Source organism: Mandrillus leucophaeus, unplaced genomic scaffold, assembly GCF_000951045.1.
Source record: "Mandrillus leucophaeus isolate KB7577 unplaced genomic scaffold, Mleu.le_1.0 Scaffold918, whole genome shotgun sequence".
NCBI classification, from domain to species: domain Eukaryota; kingdom Metazoa; phylum Chordata; class Mammalia; order Primates; family Cercopithecidae; genus Mandrillus; species Mandrillus leucophaeus.
In genome coordinates, this window is record NW_012110008.1 from 253,716 (window position 1) to 266,470 (window position 12,755).

At 37.5% G+C, this 12,755-nt stretch overlaps 1 protein-coding gene across 1 annotated transcript in view; it reads right to left on the reverse strand.

Annotated features, from left to right (window-relative positions):
• The window catches only part of ABCC9 (ATP-binding cassette, sub-family C (CFTR/MRP), member 9), a 145,992-nt gene that overhangs the window by 31,040 nt on the left and 102,197 nt on the right, over positions 1–12,755 (reverse strand). Inside the window, exons 30-31 of the mRNA XM_011969874.1 lie at positions 11,332–11,489; positions 7,132–7,224 (exon numbers count right to left, since the gene is read on the reverse strand). Of these exons, the coding sequence (XP_011825264.1) occupies positions 7,132–7,224; positions 11,332–11,489 (251 nt within the window). The remainder of the gene's footprint in view (positions 1–7,131; positions 7,225–11,331; positions 11,490–12,755) is intronic.

The following is a 12,755-nucleotide window of genomic DNA, read 5'->3' on the forward strand; positions in this document are numbered from 1 at the left end:
TTAAATGGTGAGGGGGACGTTCAAAGGGTTGTAGGATTTACTGAGACAATGAACATGAACCATAAAGATTATCTATCTATCTATCTATCTATCTATCTATCTATCTATCTATCTATCTATGTATCTATGTATCTATCATCTCTCTCTATACACACACGTAAAGCTTATTTTTTTCTTCTTCTTCTTTTTTTTTTTTTTTGACAATCTCTGTCGCCCAGGGCGGAGTGCAGTGGTGAGATCTCAGCTCACTGCAACCTCCGCCTCCTAGGTTCAAGCGATTCTCCTGCTTCAGCCTCCCGAGTAGCTGGAACTACAGGCACATGCCACCATATCCAGCTAATTTTTGTATTTTTAGTAGAGACAGGGTTTCACCATGTTGGCCAGGATGGTCTTGAACTCCTGACGTCAGGTGATCCACCCATCTTGGCTCATTCTTTTTTGTACTTGCTAGGTACACGTTTGGTAGATTTTCATCCATTCATTCAGGAGCATTTAGCAATCATCCACTCTAAGCAAGACATTATGCTAGACACTGAGGACATAAGAACAAGATATGACCTACTCCCTTGAAGGGTCAACTGTCTAGTGAAGGGAGGAAACACAGCATTAACAAGTAAAAATGGTGCAACACACTATCTAGCTATAAGGAGCTTATGCACAAAATGCTACATGAACATAAAGGAAGGGCATGATTTGCACCAATCAGAGGATCAGCACAGTAGGAAATGGAGTGAAGGGTGGAGAGAGAGGAAGCGTTAAGCAACGTGTCACAAAAGACAAGGAAGATAGTCTGAGTGAGGTTTTTAAGGGATAAGTGGAATGTTTTTGGTGAACAAGGCATTCTAAGTGGCAGGAACAATATGAGCAAAGGCACAGAAATGAGAAAGCGCCACATGTTCCGGGGCTTGAGACAGGTTCTTCTCCCTAGAGGACTGTGTGATGGAGAGATTGGAGTTGAGGCCAGGTGGACCAAAGCCAGTGGAAGACATTTGAGATGAATCTCAAACCCTTGATTCTGACAAAGTGCTTTATCTGGAACACTTTTGACTCTTCCTCTAGTTTTGGGATATTGTTTCAGATCCACTCTTAAAGAGTTTGTAAATGCAGTTGGCAATAGTCTGAGGCAGCAGTGAGAGGGGAGGGGTGAAAATGCAGTGAACATTCTTTCTGTGTGTTTCTATTTGGCAAGAAACCTTCTGTTTTCCTAATGGAAACTTTGACACACTCAGCCTGTATCTTTTCATCCATATCCAGCTCATCTTCTGAACATTCTTAGACCTTTATTCTGTCAGACAAGAAAAAAATAGGAAAGGTCACTAAAATCTCAGTCTAATTTAACTGTGATGCTTTCGTGGTAAACTACTTGAGGGAGTTCATTGCTTCATGTGAGTACACCACGAACCCTCAATGCAGGGGAGGAAAAGCAGCCTCATCAGTAAATACTAACTTTCCAAAGAGCTCAAGACTCTGGGGACTCCAGATAGTTTGAAAGAAAGGAACAGATGGATGGAAAAAGACACGTTCGACTCCTGACCACAAGTACCAAATGTAAGGATTCTAGAATTTTATCCATGGCAGCAGGGCCATCCCCGCATTTTCAAGACTTCTTTGGGTTTAAAAATGCTGATATTTATGATAGTTAATAAAAATGCTTTACGTCCCTAATCATGAGGGGAACGCAAAGTAAAACCACAATGAGACACCACCTTACCCCTGCAAGAATGGCCACAGTTTAAAAAAAAAAAAATAGATACTGATGTAGTGAAAAGGGAACATGCTTACACTGCTAGTGACACGTAAACCAGTGCAACCACTATGGAAGACATATGGAGATTCCCTAAAAAACTGAAAGTAGAATTGCTATTTGATCCAGCAATCCCACTACTTGGTATCTACCCAGAGGAAAAGAAGTCATTATATGAAAAAGACAGTTGCACACACATGTTTATAGCAGCAGAATTTGCAACTGCAAAAATATGGAACCAGCCTAAATGCCCATTACCCAGTGAGTAGATAAAGAAAATGTGGTATATATACGTCATGGAATATTACTCAGCCATAACAAGGAATGAAATAATGGCATTCTCAGCAACCTGGATGGAGTTGGAGACCATTACTCTAAGAGCAATAGCTCAGGAATGGAAAACCAAATATCCTATGTTCTCACTTATAAGTGGCAGCTAAGCTATGAGGATGCAAAGGCATAAGAATGATATGATGGGCTTTGAGGACTTGGGGTGAAGGATGGAAGAGGGGTGAGGGATAAAAGACTACACATTGGATACAATGTACACTGTTCAGGTGACGGGTGTACCAAAATCTCAGAAATTATCACTAAGGAACTTACCCATGTAACAAAAAATTACCTGTTCCCCAAAAACCTATTGAAATAAAATAAAACATTAAAAAATGAACTCTGGAAGATCTAAACCTGGATTAGTATTAGGCAGGTACCTCCAGATAGAAGTTGAGTTGTCTTTTGTTTCTTCCAACTATAATTCAAACATCGAAATTTAACATAATATTTTGTTCTACTTACAGTTACCTGGAAGTTTTCCTAATGTAAAATTAAGGATAGTAATGCTAAATTATGCTCATGTGTCTAGGGAAGAAGGTAAATGAAAAATCTGAATCTTGACGCTTGGTCATTTTCCTCTTTCATTCTAAATCTTCCTCATTCCCTTCACGATGCTCTGCCTTGTTCTCGTCCCCATCCCTCTCAGAAGATGACCTCCCCTATCCTTCAAAGAGAAAACAGAGGCTGTTAGATGTTGAACTCATCAACTTCCTGTTTTTTACCTGTTAGTTTTCCTGAATCTATTCAGATCGTTTTCTTACGTTCATAAAGGAGCTATATACCAAATACTCTTCATGCTGAACTGGTCTTCACACTTGGACACTTAACATGTTCCTGCTAATCTGTTGTAATAATCTTCTCCATTAACTGCCCCATCCTGCCTATATCTTCACTTCTTCCCTTCAGTCTTTGAAAATGTCTAGTTCATTACTCTCTTAAAAATGAAAAGACAATAGTAAAAAAGCTCCTTCTTTTAGTGAGCTCTCCTAAACTCCTTCCCACCTCAGTAAAACTCTTTGAAAGAGTAGTTTTTCCTTGCCATGTCCATGTTCTGATTTCCAATTAATTTTTTAACCCTCTGAATTTTGCCTTCTATCCTCTCCACTTTATCTTTACTTTTCTTACTAAGGTTCCCAATAGCTTCATGGCTGCCATATCAAATGGACACTTTTAATTCTTTTTATTCTTCTTTTATGTTGTTATTATTATTGACCATTCAATTTCTTTTTAAAATGCTCACGTGATTAACTCCAAGGATACCACTATCCTGATTTTTTGCCTACCACTTAGATGGCTTATTTTCTCAACTGGTCTGAATTTCTCCCCCTTAGTAGGAAGATGGGTTCTGCCCTACTAAGTATTAACATTTGGCACTTATATGTCATTGAGGTATTGGAAGGAAGCAGACAAGGCTGAATTAAGGTGCATTACAGTGGTGTTACCTAGGGTAATATGCATCAAACATAGGTAGAGCAGTCCCTTAGGCTTTCCAGACCTGTGCCTGACCTAGGTAGAGCTGCTACAGGTAAAGGTTTGCTTTCCAGAAGGTGTCATTTGGATAAAGGGCTATCAAAAATTTCAGCTGACCACTTAAGAGCCTTTAATGGCCTCTAGGGAGGCAAAGTGCTTGGGTGCTGGCCTCTCCTATCTGGATATATATACATCCAGAGAAATAAAAGAGGGGCTGAAAATGATATATATATATGACAATATACATATAGCATATGTAACATTTTATACACACACACACACACAAACACACAGTAAGCATGTGAAGAGAGGGCCCAGTGAATTGATCTTTCCCACCATTAACTTCTCACTCATAGGACAGTTGATCTATCAGGGACCAACTTGCTAAAACAGTAGTCACAACATCAAGGTTGCCAAGATGTGAATCCTCTTTCCGTAAAGAAGGCACTGGTTTGGATTTGATGGCATCAGGCTGGCCTGTGTTGGGGTTGGCCAGGAGCAGGAGGAGCTCAATAGGATATTTATTTGAAAGACTGAGACCACGACAAGGGGCAACAAAAACCCTTCCCCTTTACTGAGGAAGCTGACTGGGAACGGAATTCAAACAGTCTGTCCAAATTAGGAGGGCTGGAAGCAGACAGATGTTGAAGTAAAGAGTCATGGAGATATTAGCAGAAAGTAGTAGGTTGAGCAATGAAGTGTTCTTTAATTTATTCACAGAACATTTGGACACCTACTATGTGACTGACTCTGTTAATATTCTAAAGATTAAGGCAAAGGACACATTACCAGCTCTTAAGTAGCTCCCAATCTTGTAGAGGAATGCAAATACACAAACAGTTGATTATGGTGCAGCATGCTAAGTTTAGGATGCAACTTAACATAGAGACCTAAGAAGGACACGAACTCTACATTCTAACATGCAGAGAAGGCTTCCCACAGTAGATGACAATCATGGACTGATATTTCAGCAGTGAGATAAGCACTGGTTAGCCAAATATAAAAGGATATTGGGAGATACAAGTAACATAACCTATCTTCCTCTTAACCTAAGAGGACCAGCTTTGTTTAATGAGGCAGCAATTGGCAGATCCTATTTTCCACAGGATCTTTTTTATCTACTTGTTCTTTAAGTGCTGGTAGTCTGAAATTTTTGTGCAAGCTCCTCTTTTCTTAATCTACACCCTCTCCCTCAGCAATCAAATCCATGGTCAAAACTTTAACTATTATCCATAAAAGAATGATACTCAAACCTGTTATCTTCTGCCTTTAGATATATCTTAGACACCAGACCTGTATACCAAAATGACCATAAAAAATATCCAGCTGGATATCTCATTGCTACCTACACCTGTTCATAACCAGACTCATGAACTCCTTCTCCAATCCTCCACATCATCTTCAATTTCCTAACCTGGAAAACTACCTACTCATTGGAATCAGAAACTTAGAAGGAATCATCTTCAACTTCTCCCTCAACCTTATTCTTCACATTCAATTTGCCCCTAAATCTCATTGGTCCCACTTCCTAAATATTCCTTAAATCTGTGCTTTCTCTCCCAGTCCTTAGTTCCTTAGCCTGCCTTTGTAATCTCTCATGTGGACCATTGCAACAGCCTCCTGGAGTCTCTTTGCCTTGGGCGTTAACCATCCCTAGTTCATAATAGTATCCCAGAGTTATTGTGATGAACACAACTCTGATCATACCACTTTCCTGTTGAAGATTCTTCAGTGACTACCTCACATTGAAAAAATCCAGTCTAAGTTATTTAAAGGTACTTATCAAAGCCCTTTATGTACTGGCCTCTACTATGGTTTCAAGCCTTATCCTCATAGCCACCTTCTCTGTACTTAATCTATGTTCCAACAACACTGGACTCTTTTGATTTCTGTATAAAATAGAAATCTTTATGTTTTCACACATCTGTTACATCGTCTTTGAATATTCTATCTCCTGTATCTGCCAGGTCAATTATTCATCATTCAGAGATTTGTGGTCAATAATTATCTCTCCATTCCTTCTAGACAGAGTGCTACCCTACTCTCTGACAGAGTTGTTTCTTGTGATATTAGACTATGTATAATGCTGTGTTGCTATTTTTTTCTTAAACCGTCTCTCCTACTAGGCTGTGAGCTCCTTAACACAGCCCATGCTAGCTACTTAGTCAATATATATTTATTGAGCACTTACTTAGCCCCAGGCACTTTTCCCAGCTAATGATGCTACAACAGCAAAACAAACAAACAAACAAAAAACAAACAAAAAATAATAAAAAAGAAAGAACGAAAAAGCGGGGAGGATCTGATAGGGCTTACATTCCACTTGGAAAGGACAGATAACTTGTAAACAAATAAAAAAGATGATTTAAAATACTCAGATAAATATCACAAAGGAAATAAAAAGGATAACATGGCAGGTGTATGTTGAGAGGATGTGGGGAAGGAGGGCAACAGTGCCACTTTTTGCTGGTTGGCAATGAAAGGCCGTGTCTTTTTAGTCTTTATATGTTGACAGCAAGAATAGTACCTGGCATATGTTCAGGACTCAGCTATTTCTCAAATAAATTGAATTGAAAGGACTTATTTGGTGCAAAAAGTCATCTTTAGTATGGTGTACTTATTAATACCACTGATCATTGCTGGTTATTAGAATATAAACTTCATGTTATTATCTACATTCAATGCCAATAAATAATTTTGACATCTCCAATAAAAGGGATTGCACATTATGATGAAAAAACATACCAGTGCAGAAAGCGTGAATGCTTCATGATGCCACCTACATAGATTAGGTACATATGCTGTGGAACATAATGTTGTGGATAGTTGTCTCTTTATATTCTACTCTGTGACCCAATTCTATATTTAAAAATAAATTTCTTAGGTTAGAAAAATCTCTGGTTAAAATTTATATATATTTGCAATTAGGATTTCAGAAAGATATAACACTAAAAAATCAATTTTCTAGATTAAATGAAATATTCAGTAATACCACCTCCTTGCTAATCTGACTTGAACAGGAAAATTGGGATAGGTAATTTTTTGAAAGTAAACACTCTTGATCAAAAGTTTAGGTTATTACTCTGTTTACAAACCTTGAATAAAAAGGATTAAATTCTAAAACAACTTTGGTGCAATAGTATTCCTTTTGTGAGAATTATTATTACTATTATTATTTATACATTTATTTTAACTTGTTTATTGGATGCTTCTTCAATAGTCAATGTGGTTAATGCTTTGCAGGGATAATATCAATTAGTCCAATGACCATAAGAAGCGAAACTGACTTTCTCCATTTAATAGATGAGGAAACCAAGGTTAGGGAATTCAGATGCCTCATCCTAGTCACACAGCTAGTATTTTTCCAATCTGTTGCTTCATCTTTTATTATAGTTAGCATTCTGGAGGAGTAAACTCTAACTCTGATCATTGACATCACATTTTTCTTATTTCTGGTTTAGTACACTGTCAGGCACACAATGGGGAGATCAAACAAAATGAAAGCAATGATCAGTTACTTGTAGAAAAATATTTGTTGATGATGTAATTGCCTAGTCAGCTAATATAAAAATGTGTTTACTCACCTAAAGGCCCGAATGGTGGTGAGTCCTTCTGCTGTTTCTGAGAAGTGACAGAGCAGGGGGAGCTGGGTACTATCATCAAGTTCCTGGAGGTCCCTAGTAGAGACAGGGGCAAAAATAAACTTCACGTGCATCCAGACTCAAAAACTGCCATGTTTATTATTTAAGAGAAGGTTATTTTGTCACTGTATTTGTTTTCATCATTGAAATTATTTTCCCCTAACCCTCAATTAACAAAAACTTCAACAGCTTACAATCTAAAGAGGAAGAGAAAGATGGGTATAGAATGAATACAGGTAGAGGCTGAACATAATGTGTTGTACAAAACTATCAGCTCTGTGTAACAGCCAAAGTAAACTGCTACAGGACTTAGTGGAATGAGTACTTAATTTATACCTAGGACACCGGTGGGATTTTCCTTAAGCAGGTAGAATTTACACCAGACCTTAAGCTTGATGAGGGCTTCAACAAAATAGACAAGAAGAAAAATAACAAGAACAAGCACTGGTGTCTGAAGAATCTTGCAAGTTCAATCTCTCTGGTGCCCAGAGTCCTTTAGGGCTGTTGTAGTGGGAAGAGGCTATGTAAAGGATACGGTCTTGTAAGGGTGACAGTGGATGGTAGAAATATCCTTAGTGGGCTGAAAAAAATCACTGAAGACTAGAAATAAGGTAATCTGGCCAGGCGCGGTGGCTCACACCTGTAATCCCAGCACTTAGAGAGGCTGAGGCAGGTGGATCACTTGAGGCCAGGAGTTTGAGACCAGCCTGGCCAACATGGCACAACCTCTCTCTACCAAAAAATTAGCCAGGCATGGTGGTGCACACCGGTAATCCCACTACTCAGGAGGCTGAGGCAGGAGAATCACTTGAACCCAGGAGGCAGAGGTTGAAGTGAGCCAAGATCACTCCACTGCACACCAGCCTGGGTGACAAAGCATGGCGCTGTCTCAAAAAAAAGAAAGAAGGTAATTGGAACTGTCCTTTAATCCTTTAATCAACATAACTTGGGAGACAATGTACAGGATGAAAAAGAATGGGTGAATGAGGAGGATCAGTTAATATAGTCCATACAAGAGTATTTTTTAAAAAGTTCAGTGTTAGTATGATGCTGGTCAAGTTTAAAATAAGAAGTAGGGGAATGTGAGACAGTCAGAAGAAGCCCTATTTGCTGTAATGATCGATTAGTTTTCACTGGGTAAACAAGAGTCACATATAGCTTGGCTATTTGTAGTTTAGCAGACTTGAAAAATGACAGTGCTGTTTCCCAGAGTGGTGGTCAAGGGCACAGAAAGAAGACATTTGGAGGGAAAAGATAATGAGTTTAGTTTTGCGCACAGTGAGTTTGAATCCTTGCCTTCATAGAACTTCCATTCACAGTTTCTCTAAGGAACCACAGGTACATAAAACACAGACATACACTGAATGAATGGAAATGCCTGAATCTGACCCTTTTGATAGAGATATATTCATGACAACTTTTCTTTAAACCATATGAGCTAGAATTTACAGAAGATAGGCTAACAGTTATACCACATGTTTCAATGCATTCCATTTTTTACTTTTCAGACCTTTTTTCCTGCCCTTCTCTAGGTTTTTGGGGTTGAGAATATTAGAGAAGTAGTGTTGGCATTCACCTGTGAGGGTCAACTGAATGGATGAACATGGTCCCATAATCTTACTTAGGCCATTCCTGGCTGCCAATGTAGTCTGGTTCCCAAAACAAACGCAAGTCTTTTCGAAGTGGAGTTTCTAAAATGGATTCCCTCATTCAGAATTTTCACATGGGGATTTGGGGAGAGAAAGATAGAAGGAAGTGGGAGAAGGAATATGAAGGAATGTGAAGAGTCTGTTATTTTTAAACATAAAACCAAATGGCTATTTGTAAATCTGACACAAGCAACAGGTGGTCACTACATTGAGGTTTGGAGTGAAGGAAAAATACTGTGGAAGGAGGAAGCTTTGTTTATAAAACTCTGTTTGATAAAACCAAAGAGGTGAGGGCACAGCTTGATCTTGTATTCTTGCAAGAAGGAAACAGTTACTTACAAAGCTAAGCATGCATTCGACCCATGATTTTAGATATTCATTTTTTCAGAGCATTTCCTGTAGCTAGTTCCCCACTTAAGTTCTCTTTAGTGTATTCAAAAATGTCATGTTAAGCTGCCTGAACTTTTCAACATGGATGAGTTCTAAAGAACCTCAACATCTAGAAGGATCCTTGTCTGTGAGGTTTAATATCATATGGTTATATTTGCTAACTTTCTGATAATTTCAAACAAGAATAGTGTAAAATCCATTGTCAATATTTATTCTTTAAAATAACCGTCCTCTCCATACTTTAGTCTCTAACAGATTATTCTCACTGATGCTGAACAGAATTCACAATTCAAATTTGTAATGGACTAGGAATATTTTCCTAAACTTTGCACTCCATTTGTATTGCTAAAGGGCAATAATAGGACCAAATGAGTATGTAATTAAAGAAAGACATGACTGATATCAGTGTTGAGAAGGCAAGGACAGATTTGGAAACTGTCAGCAGTAATGAAATAACTCTGAACTTCTTTGGCCCACCAGCATGTAGACCAGCAATAGTATCAGAAGAAATGAAATGTGAATTTGATTACTAGCTTCTCTGTTGTGGTCAGAATTTGCTTCAAGCAAAGACAATGAGTCTAGGGATGAAAAAACAGACTAAATATGGATCCCTGACATTTCAAGGACCCTAATTCATAGCTAAGAGGGAGAAACAACTATTTCTTCAAATTATGAAAAGTTACATTCAGAGGTTCCAACTACAATTCTTCTTTTCTTCTTATCTCCACCTATTTTATTTCACCTTCCCTGCACTCAAGTCGTATTAACATTTTCAATTTCCTGAATAAACTCAATACCTGCCTTCTTATTTTAGCACTTAATCCACATATTAGGATTACTTTGTATATGTTTTATCTTCCTAAGAGACTATATATTTCTTGAGAACAGGTCCTTGTCATATTGCTCTTCACCTGTCACATGGCTTAACACAGCTATTTGCGACACAATGAGTGCTTAGTATTTGTTGAAATAACAAACGTTACTATTTATAGCGGGGTTTCAAAGTTAAACTGGAAATTTTGAAACAGCTGGTATTATATTTCATTTATTCAACATCTCAGTAAATGACAAATTCTAAGCAAATAATTTTTTCCCATTTGTAGAGTATAATAATATTAAATCACTTACTCTTTGGGATTATGTTTGTGTTTTTTTTTTCTTTTTTTTTGAGACAGAGTCTCACTCTGTTGTCCAGGCTAGAGTGCAGTATCATGATCTCGGCTCACTGCAAGCTCTGCCAACCGGGCTCAAGCGATTCTACTTCTTCAGCCTTCTGAATAGCTGGGATTACAGGCAGGTGCCACCACGCCCGGCTAATTTTTGTATTTTTAGTAGAGATAGGGTTTCACCATGTTGGTCAGGCTGGTCTCGAACTCCTGACCTCATGATCCGCCTGCCTTGGCCTCCCAAAGTGCTGGGATTACAGCATGGGCCACCACGCCTGGCCTAGGTTTGATTTTTTGTTTTCTATCAATGTCATGTTCAGAAAAAGGACCATGGAATGAAAAATTTGGCAGTCTTAGGACTCAAAACTCAATAGGTCAATCCACATGTTAATATATGTCCAGGGCTAGGTAAGGCCCAGACAACCAATTATAGGTATAATTATAATATTAATTGATACCTAAATGAATCATAATGTCAGGATAGATTTCATCATGTTACAAATAGGTTGCATTTCTAAATTCCACATCTTATCTTGAAAAACACTACAGCAAATGTAGATCACAGTAAATCGAATACAATCGTCCAAATGGGGAAATAATTCCAGAACCTCCCATGGATACCAAAATCTGCAGACGCTCAAGTCTCTTATATAAAATGGGTGACATTTGCATATAACCTACATACATCATCCCATATACTTTAAATCATCTCTATGTTACTCATTCTATTTAATTCAGTGGCAACACATCACACATCGCTTCATCAGTGTGTATTCAATGTAGTACTCGGCACGTGACAAATTCAAGTTTTGATTTTTGGAACTTCATGGAATGTTTTCTTTCCAAATATGTTTGATCTGTTGTTGGCAGAACCCATGAACAGAGAAGGCTGACCGTAGATAAGCTTTTGAGAATGAATGGGACGCTGTTTTACTTACTTAGAGGCAACCCGAAAGTATTTCTGGATAAAATAAAAGGCGACACCAAGGGGCAGGAGAGCAACCAGGAACACAGGAGTAGCATAAGAAATCATCCCAATGGCGGACAGGCAGAGCAGTGTGGAGCGAGTTAGAGATTCTAAGGTTGGAGGGATGTGCTATTAGGGTAGTTTAAAAGGAAAATATGATTAGTGCAATGAAATATTGGCTACAATGTAACAAAATATCTGTTTTTATATTGACACCGAGTTATACAGTTAGCTACAAAAGTAGTGTATCAGCATGTTCATCCTAAGCAATTCTTCACTCAATTTCCATAGTTTATTATGCCTGTCTATCTATCTATCAACATGTCATTGATTCATGGTCTATCTCCCTATTTATCTTGGGTGTTTTATGTAAATGACACTGTACTATAAATATTATTCATTCATGTGTTTGTTTACTGAGCAAGACAGACTGTAAATCTTCCCATGGCAGTGTATATAAATCTATTTCTTTTTAATGGTTGCATAGTATTAGCTTATTTAGCTATTCCTCTACTATAAAACATTTAAATTAATTTTCTGTAATAGCTTCCTCGTATCCTTTGGGCTTTTTTGAGTGGATTAATTTTTCCTTATTGATTTTTAGATGCTCTGTATATATTATGTTTATTTAAAAATATTTACAAATTTTTCTTCCCAGTTATCTATTGTATTTAAATTTCTCTTTGGTGCTTTTGGCTCAATCACAATTTAAAGTTTTTTTATAGTTATTTCTGTTGACTTGTGGGCTCAAAAGTAACCTATTTTCCTTATTGTTTCTGAGTTCTTTGTCTTACTCAGAAAGTCCTTTCCCACCCCGAGATTCTAAAACTATTCTCCTACATTACTTTATAGCTTTATGTTTTAATATGGCCACCTCTATGCTATATGCATTTGTTTTGTATTTTTTGGATAGCTAACTATCCAAATATCCTTTGTTGAAAAATTAATCCTTTCCTTATTAAGATGCCACATTTATACTGTTAAATTTCTACATATGATGGAGTTTTTGAATTCTCCATGCTGTTCTTTTGACCTACTCATCTTCTGCAATTAACAGAGTGCTTGAATTTTATAGTATTTTAAAAATATCTAATAGGGAAATTCTTTTTCTATACAGGATTGTTATGACTTCTGGGATTGTCGAACATATTTTCTTCACATTAAGTTTATTTCTGTTTTTATAGGTTTTGTTGTTATGAATGGAGTTTGTTTTTCACTATTTTATTTATTACTATTATTATTATTATTATACTTTTAAGTTCTAGGGTACATGTGCATAACATGCAGGTTTGTTACATATATATACTTGTGCCCTGTTGGTGTGCTGCACCCATCAACTCGTCAGCACCCATCAACTCGTCATTTACATCAGGTATAACTCCCAATGCAATCCCT